This window comes from Pygocentrus nattereri, chromosome 1 (assembly GCF_015220715.1).
Source record: "Pygocentrus nattereri isolate fPygNat1 chromosome 1, fPygNat1.pri, whole genome shotgun sequence".
Lineage (NCBI taxonomy): Eukaryota > Metazoa > Chordata > Actinopteri > Characiformes > Serrasalmidae > Pygocentrus > Pygocentrus nattereri.
Genome location: NC_051211.1, coordinates 28341656 through 28362094, shown reverse-complemented (window position 1 = coordinate 28362094; position 20439 = coordinate 28341656). Strand labels below are relative to the sequence as shown.

At 40.6% G+C, this 20439-nt stretch overlaps 1 protein-coding gene across 1 annotated transcript in view; it reads left to right on the top strand.

Annotated features, from left to right (window-relative positions):
• zc3hc1 (zinc finger, C3HC-type containing 1) overlaps positions 1–16929 on the top strand; it is a 28204-nt gene extending 11275 nt beyond the window's left edge. Inside the window, exons 6-10 of the mRNA XM_017710689.2 lie at positions 2104–2240; positions 7512–7758; positions 8090–8275; positions 12910–13122; positions 16541–16929. Of these exons, the coding sequence (XP_017566178.1) occupies positions 2104–2240; positions 7512–7758; positions 8090–8275; positions 12910–13122; positions 16541–16588 (831 nt within the window). The 3' untranslated portion in view covers positions 16589–16929. The remainder of the gene's footprint in view (positions 1–2103; positions 2241–7511; positions 7759–8089; positions 8276–12909; positions 13123–16540) is intronic.
• Positions 16930–20439: the final 3510 nt, after the last annotated feature.

Genomic DNA, 20439 nt, shown 5'->3' with positions numbered 1-20439 from the left:
CAAGGCTTCAAAAAAAGAGACTTGCTGCCACTGGTGTATAAAGGCTCATCATTGCCTGAGCAGGCTGAGCCAATATGGGATGGCTTGATGACATTAAAAACATGAAAAGATAAATTTAATAATATTTCTTTACAAATTCTGGTGCTGCTGCATCTTGCCACTTGCAGCTGTTTCTGACAGCTTTCAAATTGTCTTGTGATGATTGTGGTAAATGAAAGTCTGGAAGGATACACTAGCTGAATCATTCAAATTCACAAAAACAAAGGGTGCATTTTCCCAGCCACATTTGAAGGATCCTGCAAAATAAAACCGTCTTTAAGGATGTAGTGGCCTAGAAATGCAGCCTACCTCCACTACATACTTGGCTTACAGTCATGTCTACAGTGTCTTACGTGATCAAGGTGTTAAAAAAGCCTGATCAGCATCTCCTTCTCTCTTAGTCTGTCCTTTATACTGAATGAAATTTAGTGTGCTCTTTGTGTCTCTTTACTTCGTAACAAGAAGTTGGTAAGGTCTGCTTTGTCTTGTGAGTGGTTACCAAAAAAACTTCAGTTGTATTAGTATAGGTAAAATCTACAGACACACCATTAACTTCATTGTTAGCCCTAAGTTTTAATAGCAAAGATGGAAAATCTCTCACTTATAACATGTATGTACATGCATGCACTCACTCTAAAACAGCCAGTTGCTAAATACACATGATGTAACTTGCATACACTGCAAATGTGCTCACTATTGATACTTTCTTTTGTGTTTTAGAGTAGATTTGTGTATTAATTGTTTAATTTATTTTTAACTAGTTGTCTGTCAGTCAGTCGTGTGGGTTGCTGACAATATCTATGAAAAGAATTTGTGTTTATTAGAAAGCCTTCAGAAGTTGAAATACTTATTTCAGCTGAAGAATACATTTTGTGCTATCTTTGATTTAATTATGAGAGTTAGGGTTGTTGCGGTAATTTGAGCTGGTGATTATTGTAATATAAGTAACTGCGATTAACAATTTACTTGTCTTTTCTTGTGCATTAAAGACATCAATATACATTATACACAAGCCAGAAGTGGCCATTTGACTTGCTTGCTTCTTAGCTATGTTACTCAGTAGCTAACACATGGGCCCTATCCCATTTCTTCTTTTTACCCCTACCCATTGTTTTCGAGTGTCATCACCCTAACCCATTGGAACTGGGTTACAAGGGGTAGTGGTTGAAATATTGCCCTACGGGATGGGACAACCCAAATAAAAAACTTTATTTAATTTTATTAACAGCTACTAGCTTTGCTCTGTAGGCGACCCTGCCCATCTGTTGTGATGAGAGAAGGGAAAAGTTCAGCAACCTCACTGCAGGGTTTTTATTAGGGAATCATATTCTTTCAAAGAATATATAGCCCTAAGACTTCGTCCTACCCTCTATCTCATCAAAAATTGGGACGCCCTAACCCTAGACGTGAATGCACTAAACTAAGGGCTAAGTGGTAGGGGCAAGGGGTGAAGTGGAATCTGGTCTTTGTAGTGCTCTCAGATTGGTACAATACGTTGTTGGGCTTGTGCACACACTCGCATGTCTCAAAGGTTACACAGAATCATGTGTAAGCAAGCAAAGTTTAATATTTTTCTTGAGTGAAAATATAAGCAAAAAAGCCACATAGCTAAAAATACACAAACATTACTTTCTCAGTGTTCTGAGTTAATATCAGTGAATGCATTTACTGCCTTTTATCATCTACGTTAGTTTAGCTCAGCTGTCCACACAGTTCTTATTTTGCTTGTTGTTAAAGTGAAAAATGATAACTATGCACTACAGACTAGGCGTATCCAAAAAAAAGTGACCACTGGCTGTAAATACTGACAGTATGCTGGGGAATTTTCAGCTTAGTTTATAGCACTCCAGCAGTATTCCCCATATTCACTATGGCTAATTTGGAGATTAACATTTTCAGTGGAGGTGGATGGAAGCCTTCCAGAAATATTGTCTCGCTAAAATTCCTTTTTGGCTCACTGTTTTAGTGAGTCACATAATACAGTTTTCTAATGACTATTTTGTTTTGTCATATTAGTTGCAAACCCTTGCCAGATTGTTGTTTAATTTATATCTCTCTTTGTAGGCACTGAATGAAGAAGTGATTAGTAATCTGTTGCAGTTGGTTGAAGACGAGCTAAAGATGCCGGATGACTTTTCATCAGATCCACCCAACATACAGATGGCTGCTTGTGTTGTTGCCCTATGTGGCTGGGAAGCAAGGTGGGAAAATGCACTTACACATTAAGTAACTGAAATTGTAGTCCTCCCTGATCCCTTGAGCTGATTTCCTATTGTAGTTATGTTTCACTTTTGAAGAGGGGTGTTGGCATAATGAACAGAAACAATGGGGCAGAGTATTGCATTTGCTAATTTATTTCTGTTTCATTGGCATACACTTGAGCTTTTCAGTGACGTATTGAAAAGTTGTATAGGGAGGGGACATTCCCATTTTTACACTGTAAGTTTAAGGGACCGACCATTGATCTTGACGAATGTCTTCCCTCCTCAAGTCAGTTTTAATGTGTACAGTTAAAGTTTGGCTTCTGCTAGTTGCCTGCTTTTGCTAACATTTTTCTAATGAGAAATGGAGAGGTTTGAGTTTACTTTCAAATTTGCCTTCCTTGTTAGTTGCCATCTTGGCTTCAGAAGGGACATTAATAAAGACTGAAGGGTTCATTGTTTTTATATTGAAAATACAATATGAAAGATATTGATTTCTAAATTGCAAGACTTGCGAGTTTTATTAGCCAGCAGTATCTAGTCAACATATCAACAAAGTTGCCTTAACAAGTTACTGGTGAAATGTAACATATAAAACATATAAATGACACATAAATCTTATAAAACAGAGCTTGTGAGCTATCATTAAATGAGTTAAACAATCAGAAGTAACCAAACTACATGACAACACAGTCACAAATAGCTGGCAGTCTGGCAAGATATGTTTAACATTCAAGTCCTTCAAGCCAGTAAAAGTGGATATGCTGATCTTCTTGGCTAAAATACCAGGCCTGAACTTGGAATTGTAGGAATCACTATTTCATTTGCAGTCACAATATTGGTCAGAAAACTCACAAATATTTTGCTCAGATTGTTCTGGCGTAATGTTATGCATCAAAAGCTTTGGTTAGTTTTTGTAATTGGCAAGTTAATTGAAGTTAATCTAACAAAAAGATGATCACACTACTGCCATCTCTTAACATTTTGAACAGTTGACAGTTGAATTGCCCTATGCTCTTAAAAAATTATGCTCTGAATGTATTGAAAATATAGAATCATTAAAAAGGAAAAAAAAAGTTAAAATAAAAATGACACAAACTCTAACATATTAAACTGTAATAGAGAGACATTTAAGCTAAATGTCACATTAAAGAAACTACAAAATGGTGAATTTGTACATCCACCGTGATTGGACATTCCACTTTTATGTATTTTAAACAAAAACATTACAAATACACGATCTTTCAAGTTTTACCTTATCAAGCTTTACCTTTTTTTTATTTATTTATTTATTTATTTTTTTAATTTGTGCACATATGATTCATACAAGTTGAGACATGGGCAGTTTAAGACTAGGAAAGGTCTGATGTAAAATGGTTTGCATTCTTGAGAAACTTCTGATGCTTTTAAAGGATGAAAAAGGTACCTCCTCAGAAACTATTGCACAAAATGTTACAGGGAGCCTGATGCTGGTTTTATGATACTAGAAGTTTTTCACCTAAAATAATTTTAAGTGGCAAAGAGGTACATGTTGAGCTTTATAAGGCAAAATTGTACAAAAATAAAGTATACTTTATTTTTTCAAGTAAACATTATTTTTTCAGATTTAACTCTTTGTTTAACTTTTTAGTGCTTACATACCTTTTAAAGACACGTGTAGCTACGCTGGTCATCTTAGATAGCAAATAAATTGCCTGCATTGACGCCTAGATCTCGTTACTACCACTGTACACAGATGTCAGTTGTTAAGTTTCTCTACAATTCATCATTTCACTTTGAACCACTCTGTTTACATCTCAACTAAATTATCAAAACGAAAAAAGAAAAGGAAACTCTGTACTAGAGGGCTGCACTCCCATGGGATTCCCACTGGACCCATGGGACCATTTACAATATCTTGCGCTGCAGAACTAATTGTCAGTGTTGTACGCATGACTTGGAATGATCACTTCATTATTCTTAACCAATGAAAAATGATAACATGCAAAGCACATATATACACACATATATAAACAACACACAAACTCATGTATCTTGCAGAGATGACTGAGCCTTCTGTATAATGGTGAAAGCTGCTAAGCCCAACAAAATACCAAAAATAATCATTCTGTAGTTTAATTATGTTGGCTTGGAGAATTGGCTTTTTTTTTTTCTTTTTTTTTTTTTTTCTTTTTTTTAATGATTTTAAACGTAACCTGGCCAGGCTCAGCCCGAAGAGGCAACGTGGGCAGACCATGTGGGCCCACCACCCGCAAAGACCAGCATGGGGGAGCGGTGCAGTGCTGAACAGGCAGTGGGAGATTGTAGGGGGGGCCCTTGGCGGCCTAAGCCCTTGCGGTAGAAACTGGCTCTTGGCACGTGGAATGTAACCTCATTGGGGGGGAAGGAGCCGGAGCTTGTGCGGGAGGTTGAGAGGTACTAGATATAGTTGGGCTCACCTCCACCCACAGTGTCAGCTCTGGAACCAAACTCCTTGATAGGGGTTGGTCCCTCTCCTACTCAGTGGTTGCACAGGGTGAGAGGCGCCGGACGGGAGTGGGGATACTCACAAGTCCCTGGCTGGCGGCCGTGCAGTTGGAGTTTGTCCCAGTGGACGAGAGGGTCGCCTCAATGCGAATTAAAATCACAGATAGGAGAACTCTGACTTTTGTCTGTGCTTATGCACCAAACAACAGGTGAGCGTATTCGGCCTTCTTGGAGTGAGTGGGCAAGGTTCTGGAAAGGGTACCACCTACAGACTCCATAGTCTTACTGGGGGACTTCAATGCTCATGTTGGCGTGTTTGTGTGTGTGTGTATGAGTGAGAGAGCATGTGTGTGAGCAAGGTGGTATTCAGTTCAGTCCTTGTGAGCTTAAAAAACTGATTGCTTGAGTAACAAAACTGTTGCAGAGTCTGGCAGTGATTGCACCCTTTGGCCAGACAATAGCAGTGAACGTCTCTGTGAGGGATGGATGGGGTCGTCCACAATGCTGATGGCTTTGCGGATGCAGCGTCTCATGTAGATGTCCACGATGGAGGGGATGTAGAGGAGACCCCCATGAATTGCTCAGTTGTTCTCACTATACGCTGTAGGGTGTTGTGGTTGGAGGTGGTATAATTCCCAAACCAGGCAATGATGAAGCTCAAGATGCTCTCCACAGTCCTCCCCTGTAGAACATGGTGAGGATGGGAGGGTCGAGATGAGCCTTCTTCAATTTCCGCAGGAAATCGAGGTGGTGCTGGGCTCTCTTTGCAATGGAGTTAGTGTTAAGGGACCAGGTGAGGTCCTCTGTGATGTAGACACTGAGTCGTGAGTCAGTAGAGTGAACAGCAGTGGATTAAGCACACAGCCCTGAGGGGTGCCGTTTATCATTATGGTGGTGCTGGAGTTGTTGTAAATCATGACTAACTGAAGTCTCTCAGTCAGGAAATCCAGGACCCAGCTACAGAGGGAGGTGTTAAGGCACAGCAGCCTCAGTTTTCCAATTTGCTGCTAAGGGATGATGGTGTTGATTGCTGAACTGAAGTCTATGAACAGCATTCTGACATGGGTGTCTTTATTGTCCAGGTGGGTAAGAGCCAGGTAGAGTGTGGTGGAGATGGCATCGTCTGTTGAGCAGTTGGGGCGATACGCAAATTGCTGTGGGTCCAGTGAAGGAGGAAGCTGGTCTTTAATGTGCCTCATGACAAGCCTCTCAAAGCACTTCATGATGATGGGAGTGAGTGCAGAGGAACGGTAGTCATTGAGGCAGGACACTGGAGATTTTTTCGGCGCAGAGATGATGGTGGTGTACTTGAAGCACAATGGAACAACTACAGTGCTCAGAGAGATGTTGAATATGTCCGTGAGGACATCAGCCAGCTGTTCAATGCATTCTCTGAGCACTCTGCCCAGTATGCTGTCAGGTCCTGGGACTTTTCATGAGTTAACTCTGTGTAGAATTCTCTGCACATGAGCAGTGCATAGGCACAGTACTAGTTCAATTGGAGGTGTGGATTTTCTCTCAGTCATGCCGTTCTGTGCTTCAAACCGAGTAGGTGCACTTTGCATCTCTGATGGCCCAAGAAAGCATGGCTCTTGTTATTCTGAAGCTTGTCTTATCTCCTGACTTAAAAGCCTTGTTGCAAGTTCTCAGCAGTGTTTGCACCTCTGCAGTCATACATGGCTTCTAGTTGGGGTGTGTTGTGATGAGTTTGGAGACAGTAAAATCATCAATGCATTTGCTGATATAGCCAGTGACTGATTCTGTATTGTCCTTTGAATTGATCGGAAAGTCACATCAGTTAAGGTTGCAGTGAATTTCTGGTATGAGTGGTTTTAACAGCATAGCAACCACCTAAGAACTCTTCATTAACAACCTTGTACACTATAGTAATCACCTAGCAATACTTTACCAACAACTTTGCATACCAAAGCATCTGCCTAGCCACACTAGCAACCATAAACAGTCTACCACCATTTTAATGTTTTAACATGTTCAGCTGGCTTTTTCAAACCAATTTAAAGTTTGTTCATGAACATCCCGTTTCTAATTAAGTTGCTGTTCTTCTGAATGTTCTTGTTCTTCATTTTGTTATTATTCTGCACTCAAATCTTGCAAACTTTTCACGGTCCACAGTTTTTGATGTACAACCACCAAACTTTGCACAAACGTTCCTCACGTGCAGAAATAGTGCAGTTGTGCTTACTTTTTACAAACCAACAAAAAGAATAAAACTTTTTAGCTTTTCAGCTCTGATAAGTCAATCTTGGCTGGGACTTGTCTTCACTGGTATCTCTCTCTCTCTCTCTCTCTCTCTCTCTCTGAGTTGTCCTACCTACTGAGAAGCAACATAGCTCTTTTCAGTAGACCTCTTTCCGAGGTGGACTGGGTGTTATAAAACAGGGAAGACCCTACAATGTTTCGAACAGTTGTACTGGATGCTGAGTATTGAAAACCTGTGTACCAGAAAATCAAGGAATATTAATGCCGCAAATGAACAACAATATGATAATCATGTGCATGAATGTTAAATGGTACCTCCTACATTTATGTAATTTATTGGTTGTCATTACTGTTGATTAAATTTGTATAGATGAAATTCAGATTCCATGTCTGTAAGTGGGAGCATGTCCTGTGTCCTGCAAAATGTACAGAATTTGAGGTTTGTTAAAGAGAATTGCCAATTCTTGTAGACCTTATCATTCATTTAGAAGGGCATCAGCTGCTAGGAAATATTAACTGCATTTGTCAAAGTTCTTTAAAAAGGGTTCCTTAAAAAGTATTGCTTCTTTTTATGTGTCCTTATAGGCAAGGTCTGTGTGCTGTGACTCTCCCCATTCTCAGCTGCACCTTCTGCATGAGGAAAGTAGGCTTGTGGAACTTCCACCAGTTGGAGGGTGTTTCGGGTGATGGGGACAACTGTTCATACTCCCAGCTGTCCACTGTGTTTCCAGAGGCACGTGTTGGTGACAGATTGACACCTACCTCCCCCTCTCAGTCCCCAACTCCATGTCGCATGAAGCTTCGCAGCCAGGATAACACACGCACAGACCAGGTTTGGCACAACCACACTGAAAAAAAACACTGTGTAAAAATCTTTTTTTTTTTTTTTTGATGGATGGAGGCATGATGCCACTTTTTCTTTTCCCAGTACCAGTTCTGGCATTTCAACTGTAGGTAGCAGCTGATACATAGTACCAGTCTAAATGATTCACAATTCACAATTTCTTTGGCTAAGAAATAATATCAAATGTGAATCAATGACCCGATCCATTTAAGTCATTATCGATGCTAATTTCATACTTCTGATCATTGTGTTTTGTGTTCTTAAATCATGTGTTCATGTCTTATGTAGGTTGTTCTTCCGATTTTGTGTTCTAATTTAGTCTGAGAGTACATCATCCCTCCCTCGCACCAGAAGCAGGGACTCCCCTAGCCCTAATGAGGAGATGGGAAGGGGCAAAAGGCCCTTAACCCGCAGCAGAGGCCATGGAGACAACCTCACATCAGAAACGCCCTCCAGCCCCCCCAAAAAAACAAAACGCCCACGTCTCTCCTCTTCTAGTGGTTCCGTAAGTATAAACTGTTTTGTTAGTGTAGGGGAAGACAAACTTGGCATGGTATTGTGTGTGTGTGTGTGTGTGTGTGTGTGTGTGTGTGTGTGTGTGTGTGTGTGTGTGGCCTTTTGTATATGCTTCTGTACTGCCTTGTAGAGCATTTTGTGGGAGAACTAGACCACAAGGTAACAATTTGATATTATATCTTAATGTAAAACCCTTGCTAGCTTTTTGTTCAGTAGTCAGTACTGGGCACATGTTTTAGACATATCAAGTACACTGCTCAAAAAAAAAAAGGGAACACACAAATAACACATCCTAGATCTGAATTAATTAAATATTCTCATTGAATATTTTAAGTTGAATGTGCTGACAACAAAATCACACAAAAATCATCAATGGAAATCAAATTTATTAACTAATGGAGGCCTGGATTTGGAGTCACACACAAAATTAAAATGGAAAAACACACTACAGGCTGATCCAACTTTGATGTAATGTCCTTAAAACAAGTCAAAATGAGGCTCAGTATTGTGTGTGGCCTCCACGTGCCTGTATGACCTCCCTACAATGCCTGGGCATGCTCCTGATGAGGTGGTGGATGGTCTCCTGAGGGATCTCCTCTCAGACCTGGACTAAAGAATCCGCCAACTCCTGGACAGTCTGTGGTGCAACGTGGCGTTGGTGGATGGAGCGAGACATGATGTCCCAGATGTGCTCAATCGGATTCAGGTCTGGGGAACGGGCGGGCCAGTCCATAGCTTCAATGCCTTCATCTTGCAGGAACTGCTGACACACTCCAGCCACATGAGGTCTAGCATTGTCCAGCATTAGGAGGAACCCAGGGCCAACCGCACCAGCATATGGTCTCACAAAGGGTCTGAGGATCTCATCTCGGTACCTAATGGCAGTCAGGCTACCTCTGGCGAGCACATGGACGGCTGTGCGGCCCTCCAAAGAAATGCCACCCCACACCATTACTGACCCACTGCCAAACCGGTCATGCGGAAGGATGTTGCAGGCAGCAGATCGCTCTCCACGGCGTCTCCAGACTCTGTCACCTCGGTCACATGTGCTCAGTGTGAACCTGCTTTCATCTGTGAAGAGCACAGGGTGCCAGTGGCGAATTTGCCAGTCCTGGTGTTCTCTGGCAAATGCCAAGCGTCCTGCACAGTGTTGGGCTGTGAGCACAACCCCCATCTGTGGACGTCAGGCCCTCATACCATCCTGATGGAGTCGGTTTCTAACCGTTTGTGCAGACACATGCACATTTGTGGCCTGCTGGAGGTCATTTTGCAGGGCTCTGGCAGTGCTCCTCCTGTTCCTCCTTGCACAAAGGCGGAGGTAGTGGTCCTGCTGCTGGGTTGTTGCCCGCCTACGGCCTCCTCCACGTCTCCTGGTGTACTGGCCTGTCTCCTGGTAGCGCCTCCAGCCTCTGGACACTACGCTGACAGACACAGCAAACCTTCTTGCCACGGCTTGCATTGATGTGCCATCCTGGATGAGCCGCACTACTTGTGTGGGTTGTAGAGTCCGTCTCATGCTACCACGTGTGTGAAAGCACCACCAACATTCAAAAGTGACCAAAACATCAGCCAGAAAGCAGAAAGGTACTGAGAAGTGGTCTGTGGTCCCCACCTGCAGAACCACTCCTTTATTGAGTGTGTCTTGCTAATTGGCAATAATTTCCACCTGTTGTCTGTTCCATTTGCACAACAGCTGTGAAATTGGTTTTGAATCAGTGTTGCTTCCTAAGTGGACAGTTTGATTTCACAGAAGTTTGATTTACTTGGAGTTATATTGTGTTGTTTAAGTGTTCCCTTTATTTTTTTGAGGTGTGTGTGTGTGTGTGTGTGTGTGTGTGTATGTATGTATGTGTGTGTATATATATATATATATATATATATATATATATATATATATATATATATATATATATATATATATATATATATATATATAATATAAAAAGCACCCTGTCATAGGGCCAGAGCATATTACGGCATCAGACATTGTATGGGCTATTTTTTACCACCTCTTTATTATTACTCTTAGTGACTTCAGACTGCCGCATGCGAATATCATTTCCACCTACGTGAACCACTATCCTAAAATATCTATTCTTTGCTAATGGCTTAAGGCTGCTGCTAATGACCGGCACCCTGGCTCCTACTAAGCAGATAGCTCTACCTGTTGGTGCCCCTAAAGGAGTAGCTAATTTCATGTGTCGCACAATAGAGCTTCCTATAACCAGAGCACCTCTGACAGGCTCCTCGGTGGGTGTTTCACAGAGTGGAGAAAACCTGTTTGACACGTCAATAGGTGGACTGTGGTGCTCAGGTGAGCTAGCTTTAGCTTTGTTACTATGCCGCCGAGACGTCACCCATTCGCCCTGCTGTGGGGGCTCTAATGCCGGAGTTGGTGGGGCACTAACTTTCCTTGAGGCACCCGGGGTAAATAACACTGAACTCTGCTCTCTATCCCTGATTAAGACCCGGATACGCACCTCTAACTGATTCACCTTTTCCACCAGAGTAGAAATTAACTGGCACTTTTTTATTGTTATCACTATTGGTGATGAGAGGATTATCACTATACATGCCACAATCACAAGTAAAGACAGCCATAGTAGAGGATAGAGGTACTTACTTTTTCAGTGGATTTAAATCTTACCACCAGCTTTTGTTGGAAAGCTAAACTGTAGTCTTCACTCTCTGTAGTAGGTAATCCTGTGGAAATAGCCTGTAAGGGTCTACGGATGGTTAGTATACAATAAAAACAGAGAAAACAGATTAAGCACAGAATTAAACACAGAAGCAGTAAGCTATGTTTCTCACAAACACTCAGAATGAATACCAGCAGATCACAGAGCCACCAATCACCATCCAGACTTCAAACAGAGATCCTCCTAGCTTTTATTTGGTATTTAGCTTATTAAATTGTAAATACTGTTTGACCAGAGGAGGATGGGTCTCCCCTTGTGAGTCCTGGTTCCTCCCAAGGTTTCTTCCTCCAGTCTGAGGGAGTTTTTCCTTGTTACCATCGCCTCTGGCTTGCTCACTGGGGGATATATGTTGAAACTATATGTTTTCATACTTCTGTAAAGCTGCTTTGTGACCTTCATTGTAAAAAGCACTATACAAATAAAATTTAATAAATATATATACACATACATACATACTCATACACATACACACACACACACACACTCACCGGCCACTTTATTGGGTACACCTGTTCAGTTGCTTGTTAAAACAAATAGCTAATCAGCCAATCACATGGCCGCAACTCAGTGCATTTAGGCATGTAGAGGTGGTCACAACTACTTGCTGAAGTGCAGACCGAGCATCAGAATTGGGAAGAAAGGTGATTTAAGTGACTTTAAATGTGGCGTGGTTGTTTGTGCCAGACAGGGCTCGTCTGAGTATTTCGGAAATCTACTGGGATTTTCACACACAACCATCTCCAGGGAATACAGAGAATGGTCAGAGAAAGAAAAAATATCCAGTGAGCGGCAGTTGTGTGGACGAAAATGCCCTGTTGAATTTGGCATAAACAACATGAAATCATGGATCCATCCTGCGTTGTATCAGCGGTTCAGGCTGGTGGTGGTGTAATGGTGTGGGGGATAGTACCAAGTGAGCATCGTTTAAATGCCGCAGCCTACCTGAGTATTGTTGCTGACCATGTCCATCCCTTTATGACCACAGTGTACCCACCTTATGATGGCTACTTCCAGCAGGATAATGCACCATATCACAAAGCTCATATCAGCTGAAACTGGTTTCTTGAACATGACAATGAGTTCAATGTACTCCAATGGCCTCCACAGTCACCAGATCTCAATCCAGTAGGGCACCTTTGGGATGTGGTGGAACGGGAGATTCGCATCATAGATGTGCAGCCGACAAATCTGCAGCAACTGCGTGACGCTATCATGTCAATATGGACCAAAATCTCTGAGGAATGTTTCCAACATCTTGTTGAAAGTATGCCACAAATAATTAAGGCAGTTCTGAAGGCAAAAGGGGGTCCAGCCTTTACTAGCACCTAATAAGTGTACCTAATAAAGTGGCTGGAGTGTGGGTGCATGTCGGTGTGAAATAAAAAATAGAATGTCAAAAAAGTGAAATGTGAAATTCAGTGGATCGATACAGTAAAACACTACATTTTATGTTGCTTTAGTACAGTCTGAATTCTGTTTAGGAAGTGTCAGATGCTGGGGGTTTGGCACAGATTTCTTATTGGAAACTTTCCAAGCTTTTCTCATGTTTTTAGTGTAAGGTTAAAGTGATGAGCAGTTTTATTTATTTATTTATTTATTTACTTACTTACTTACTTATTTATTTGGGCAGATTGCTGCTCTTTGCTAAGATTGCCAATAATTATTCTGTGCTTTGTTATTTTCCGATGGGATTGGGTGTATGGGTGCTAGTAAATGAACTAGGTTATTAGCTTTCAGAATTGTTTTTGAATTCTTCAAATTGTGTTCTGGGGAAGTACTATTGTACTTGATTCACAATCAATTATTCAACATACTGTAGATAAACGTTTTCCATATTTACAAAAAGTAGTTTTCTAGTGGTGAAACAATGTCTTAGCGGTTATTACCTGGTGCCATAGTCACTAAAAATTCTCTTTTGTTGCAGGAAGGACTCTTGCATAGAAATTTGTTTGATCCAGTTGCCCAACACAGAAGCTGGTGTCCTTGGGTGAATGGAGTAAGTAAAGAGTGGCGCCTTGAAAGGTTACTGTCTGTAGACTGTGCGATGGAGCTTCCGCCATCAGGTTGGAGAGCCACACTTGGCCTTCTCCTGACAAAGAAAAGGAGCCCTAGTCCACTAGGAGCTAGGCCATCTCAGGTGAGCAAAGCACTTTTACACAGCCCTTTTTAATTATAAAATTGGATTTTCATGTGTAATGAATTGTATTATATGTAACAGTTTTTTTTTTTGTTTGTTTTTTTTGCCATAGCTAAATTAGGCTTAGCACCTCTCAACAACTGTTTCCTTCTGTCAAAACTTATTAGCCGTGCTGTAGCTTTCCTCGAATGGCTTCCTTCACAAAACATGAACAGGGGTTTAAAATGTTCTACGGTGTGAATACATTAGCTATGAGAAACAAACACAACTTATAGCTACCACAAAATTATTTATGCTCCTTCACAAGGTGTAGCTGTTTTATTATGTGAACAAGAAATGATTTATTGTCTGAAAACAACTGATTTACTACACCTATTGCAAAAACTACCAAACCATACCAACACAAGTTAGTTTGGTTTGGTAGTTTTTGCAATACAGTACAAAGTTAGCCAATGTGTTTATGACCAGAAATAATGTTTGGTTTCACCAGTTTAAGCTTACAGTGCTGGCACTGTGGTGGTGTCACGTAACCAGTCATTCTGAAACTGGGTACTCGAGAAAGGTACTGTGGATATGTAGCAGTCCACATTTATGGCTGCTTTTTGTCACACTAAAGTCAAGGTCAGATGATGTGCAGCTGGTGCTCTTTTTTTGTTGTTGTTGTTGTTGTTGTTGTTGTTGTTGTTGTTGTTGTTGTTGTTGTTGTTTGAAAGCAATCCACAATAGTGCTGTCACTTGCCAGTGGCTAGGAGGTGGGATTGGACAGTTGTACACTATATGGCCAAAAGTATGTGGACAGGCTACTAATTATCCAGTTCATGTGTTTCATTCACTGTTATTGCTAATGTGAGTATTAAATCAAGCACATAGCCTTGCAAGCTCCATAGATAAACAGGTCAGTAGAATGGGTCATATTGAAGAGCTGAGTGACTAAAATAGCATAGAATGCCACCCTTGCTGTAAGTCAACTTATGACATTTCTGCTAAATGGTGAGTGCAATTAGTGTGGAATAGAAGTGTCTCTGTATTGAAGTTTCAGTAACTGTGCCTTTGGAAGTTCATGAAATTAAGTGGAGATATCCTTTCTGGAGTTATGAATCATGCTTCACTGTCTGGCAGTGTGATGGATGAAAATGGTATGCACATTTCCAACAATAAAGTTTGGTTGAGAGGGGATAATGATCTCGGGCTATTTTTCAGTATTTAGGCTAGGCCCTTTAGTTCTAGTGAAGGGTATTGCTCGTACTCCAGCATGCAAAGGCATTTTAAACAATTATATGCTTCCAACTTTGTGGCAAAAGTGAAGAAGGCCCATTTCTGTTCTTGAAAATGGGCCTGACTGTGCCCTTGCGCACAATGCGAGGTCCATAAACACAGGATTTGATAGTTTGAGGAACTCTACTGGCCTGCAGAGAGCCCAGAGCTCAATCCCACTGAACAACATATCATCAAATATCAGTGCCTGACTTGTGGAATATGTGCCCATTCAGTCAAAACAAACTCCAGAGTCTTGTAGAAACCCTTCCCAGAAGAATGGAGGCTGTTGCAACTATAAAGGTTGGGGGTTCCAAAGTAATGTCCATGGTTTTGGAATGGAATGTCCAACAAGCTTATATAGATGTGATGTCCAGGTGTCCACATACTTGGCTATAGTGTATTTATGTAGTTTAGCCAACACCTCTTTGAGACCTGAACTCACCATGGTTGTCAAGAATGATTATCTCTAGCAAAAATCTCATTTAAATAGTGTTTAACATCTTTTTGCAGGTGTTCTCATTTGTGCAGTTAATGTTTGTACATCACCCACATAATGCTCTTTAGCTACACATGAAATCTACTGTACTGCAAATGCAAAATACTACTTTTTGTTGGATAAATCAGGGCCAGAGTTGTCAATTTATGAAGTATTGATGTTCACATAAATTTGATATTCCAACAGTTAATTTGTTATGGAAGCTTATCAGTTGGAAAATTCAAATGATATGTAAAATGTAATTGGCTGTGTATTATGTTTGAATTTAAATTTCCCACTCGTGCAATCTTTGATTTAAAAATTCTGTTTTACTTTTACTTTTTTATTTTAATTTGTACACTTGTATTAAAATTGGTGCACTAGTAGTACCATTTCATTTATATAGAGATTTTTTTTTTTATGTGATGAGTGTCAAAATACACTCACCGGCCACTTTATTAGGTACATCCTAATAATCAGCCAATCACATGGCCGCAACTCAGTGCATTTAGGCATGTAGAGGTGGACAAGACAACGTGCTGAAGTGCAGACCGAGCATCAGAATGGGGGAAGAAAGGGGATTTAAGGGGCTTTGAACGTGGCGTGGTTGTTGATGCCAGACGTGCTGGTCTGAGTATTTCAGAAACTGAAAATGCCTTGTTGATGTGAGAGGTCAGAGGAGAATGGGCAGACTGGTTCCAGATGATAGAAAGACAACAGGAACTGCCACGAAGAATTTAGGCAGTTCTGAAGGCAAAAGGTGGTCCAAGCTATTACTAGCAAGGTGTATAATAAAGTGGCTGGTGAGTGTATAAGATGATTAAAATCAAATTTACCTTATGCGGTTTTGCACTCCTTAATAATGCATTTGAATGATCAAAGTGAACACAAAGCTGGAAAGATGACAAAATTCAAATGTAAAAAGTGAAACAGCACTTCTCTATGCAATTAAACATTCTCACCTGCTGCTCTTATTGTGTGGCAACATGCCTTTTGGAAAATTTGTTCAGTTCATCCAGATTACATTTTCATTTTCACAGACTTCCTAACCTATTCATCATCCCACCAGGGCAGGGCCAACAGCATGATCAGCAGAAATGGCTTTAGAATTGTACACCATTATTACATAAGCACAAAGCATAAATATAAAATTTGGGAAACACATTTTAATTTAATTAAATGCTAATTGTAAATTGTCTAAACCTTTGTGTAAATGAAATGTCAATACAAGAACACCAAATGGCAAATTAACATGATAAAACTGATTTTTCATTTTTGCATACATGTATGGGAAATTTAAATTAAAAACGGAAGAATCCATTGCCATTTTAAATATTTTATTTTCCTTTTGATTTTGCAAATGATATGCTTCCATAATATGTATTGTGACTGTGAGTGGTATAAATTAGCGAGACTGCCATTTTTTTAGTGTTTGTAGCACTCAAATGAGCATGAAGATGAGCAAAACGAATTACTGACATGTAATATGGCGTGGCATGTCACGCTCAACCTTTGGTTGGATGCTTCCAGTACAGTAATGCACCCAAAGCACATACATTCAGTTTCTTCCAGGAAATTAAACCATCAGTTCTTTGCATGTATAGCATGTTTTACAGTTTTTGATTGTAGAGTTTATGAACTTAATGCTTATTTAATCTTCTGATCTCCTCATCTTATCTCCTCCAGGGTCCTGAGGACAAGTCAAAAATGGTGTTGTCCTTATTCCGTCAATAGCTGTTCCGTTGATTTTCTCGGTGGAAGCAAGAAAGGATGCCAGAACCATGACTCTTACTGGGCTCAAATGTTTCCCTGTTCTTAGTAATTATAATACTGGTGGTGTTCCCATTACTTGAGTTGTATTTGTGTGCTATTAGAGTATGGTATAGTAGAATAAAATGAAACTTGGTAAGTCTCATGGAGTGAGTGTTCTACTGAAAAAGCCTGTGGTACTGAGCCTGTACTTCACAATGATTGTGTGACAGCAGAAAAAAAGAAACAGACTGTGTTTCACCAATCTTGTTGTACTATTGTTTTTAGGAAACAGTCTTTTATTAAATATGTACAATATCAGCAAATCATTTATTTCCTCCACAATCATTTCCTTGTGTAATGTCTACTATTGTGTTAACATTTTAAAAGTTTATGTAAGATTTTGAATAATGATCATAGAGGTTGATGGCATATTTCAAATTTCTAAATGCAACAACAACCAGCAACATAATCCTCAACATTTTTACCTGTGGTTGTGGAAGAAAAACACATTTATCATTTTATATTAGATCAGCAACATGTGGTGTGCAGGCCACTGAAAATAAACTGTAAAGCCCAAACACAGTAGAAAGATTTTTCTTTCCAAAAAAAAAAAAACAAAGGCATACACTATGGCCAAAAAGTGTGTACACTGGACTACTACAACTATATGAGCTTTGCGTATCTCATTCCAAAACTATGGGCCTTAGTATGGAGTTGAAAGCATATAGTTGTCTAAAATGTCTTGATATGCTGCTTTAACATTGCTTTGGAACTAAGTGTCCAGGCTCAGACCATTATACCTCAACAAACTGTACTGTTGGCGCTATGCATTTTGGTAGATGTGATCTTCTACCATTCGCCAAACCCAGATTTGTCCATCAGACTGCCATATAGTAAAGCATCATCCCAGAGAACACATTTCCACTGCTCCAGAGTCCAGGGGTGGCGTGATTTGCGCATAGTGATTTTGGGCTCTGCTTGGTCATGAAAACCCATTTCATGAAGCTGTAGGTGGCATCCTATGACTGTGCTGGCTGAACTCTTCTCTGTGATGCACTCAGTGAATGCTTATGGAGACTGCGTGGCTATGATTTTAAATACCTGTTAGCAATAGGTATAGCCGAAACACTTGAACTCAATAATTAGGAAAGTGTTGTCGGGACCAAGGGCTATCAACCCCAGGCCTCCAACATAATATTATTAAAAAAGAAATTTCTTAATACTGGCTAAACACACTAATAACTGTTTTAAGTCTAAATGAAAGGTGTCAAAAAAAAGACGTAAGACGCCAAGTTTGTGGAAAGAGGGGGGAAAAAGGCTTCTTTATTCCAGTAACAGGTCTCGAGGGACCCAACATGCGGACAGACTGTGGCCTAATGCATCCTATATTGCCTCTTAGTGAGAGATTAATATTCAATTTTAGCCAATGCTTAACTATTTGACTTATGATTACATATTAGTCTATTTACTCATTGATTAAGGGTGTATTTATTCAAGTTTTCCCATCAATGTCCACATACATAAAACAGTTCCTGTGTTTTCCTTTTAGGGACAGCATGGGAGAACGCAAGAAATTTTAGTTTATACTAAATTTAAAAATAACTGAGACTCCCCCCATAGTCAGGGTTAAAAGTGTCTCTTTTTCTGTAGCATTAAAATTCCCCTTCCTGGAACTAAGAGGTCCAGCTCAAACAGCTAATGAAAAAAAAAACCAGGTAATTCACTAAAGCAAGATTGGTCCATCAGACTGCCAGGTGGTGACCAGCATGGTGATCTTAGGCCTGTGTGCAGCTGATTGGCCATGGAATCTTAATCCATGAAGATCTAGTTGCACAATTTCTGCGCTGTGTTCAGAGGCAGTGTGGGTTGTAGTGTAATAAAGAATGGCAAATTTTTTATCTGTACTTCAGCGCCCTGTTCTGTGGCTTTGTATGGCCTACCTTTTTGTACCTGAACTGTTGTTGGTCCTAGACTATTGTACTTCACAATAACCGCACATGCAGTTGAAATTTTATGAACTTATTTAACAAATGGCATTCTAATTACAAATGCTATTCTATATGCTTGTCACCTTTTGTGCCATCCCATCTTGTGTTATTACAAAATTAAAGTCTTAATTAAAAGTTAATTAGCTTACACAGACACAGTAAAAGTAAATGCAGTGCACAGTTTCTATCTTTGTTAAATAGTGCTACTGACAACACTGCTAGGAAAAAACATACCAGTCTTGGTTTATGATGTTTTATGCAGGTCTGGTGATGATTTTGCTGTTCACCCTGTTTATGCTGATTGATCAGCATACCATCATCCAAAGCACAATAAATGATGCTTTTATGATCAGCATACACTTAAGTATTGGAACATGGTTCCTTATTATTTAGTTCAGGTGTTTCAGCCATACCCATTGCTAGCAGGTGGATAAAATTAAGCACATAGCCTTGCAGTCTTGTTAGACAAAAATGGTAGAAAAGGTCATACTGATGAGCTAAGTGCTTTCATTGCAAAATGGAAGCACCAAGGAGTAACTGCTTTGCCATAAAGCACTAGAATACACAAACTCACAGAGTGGGTCTGGTGAGTGCTGAGGTGCACGGTGCCTATCCTCTGTTGCATCACTCAGTTTGGATTTAGCAATTGCCAGGAGAATGTTACCTGACTGATTGCATTGTGCCATTTGTAAGGTTTGGTGGAGGAGGGATAATGCTATGGGGTTGTTTTATAGGGGTTGGCCAAGGCCCCTTAGTTCCATTGAAGGGAAATCTTAAGGCTTCAGATTACTGAGACATCTTGGACATTTCCGTTTCCAACTTTGTGGGAATAGTTTAGGGAAGACCCTTTCCTGTTCTAGCATGACTGTGCCCCATTACACAAAGCAAATAATGGCATGGCTGGGTGAGTTTGGTGTGGAACAACTTGATTGCCCAGCACAGAGACCTGACCTCAACCCCATTGAACAGCTTTGGGATGAACTAGAACAGAGTCAGACCTTTTGTCCATCATCAGTGTCTGACCTCACAAATGCTCTTCTGGATGAATGAGCAAATATTCCCATAGACACACTTCAAAATCTTGTAGAAAACCTTCCAAGAAGAGGAGAAGTTGTTATAGCTGCAAAGGGCGAACCAACCACTTAGAATGGGATGAATAAAAGCTCCTTTGGGTGTGATGTGTAAGTGTTCCAATAATTTTGTCCATATAGTGCAACAGTTTCCACCAGCATCCAAAATACAACAAATTAGTGACATCCCATTTGTTACGGAGGCTCCAAGGCATGATTTGAGTGCTCAGACCTTTCATCAAACCATCCTTGGAACTTTCATTCCAAACCATCACGACTGAATGACTACCGCCCGGAAGCCCTCACCCCCATCATCACAAAGTGCTTTGAGCGGTTGGTCCTAGCACAGCTCAAATCCTGTCTCCCCCCCAACCTGGACGCCCACCAATTTGCATACCGCCAGAACAGGAGCACAGAAGATGCAGTCTCCATAGCATTGCACTCTGTCCTCTCACACCTGGACAATAAAAATACCTCCATCAGGATGCTGTTCGTAGACTTCAGTTCAGCATTCAACACAGTCATCCCCTCAAAACTCATCACAAAACTCACAGACTTGGGTATTAGTTCCCTCATGTGCAACTGGTTACTGGACTTCCTGACCAACCGACCCCAACATGTCCGGTGGGACAACCACTGCTCATCCACCATCACCATAAACACCGGTGTACCACAAGGCTGTGTGATGAGTCCCTTCCTCTACTCCCTCTTCACCCATGACTGTCGATGGTTCCAATACCATCATTAAGTTTGCGGATGACATCACGATGATTGG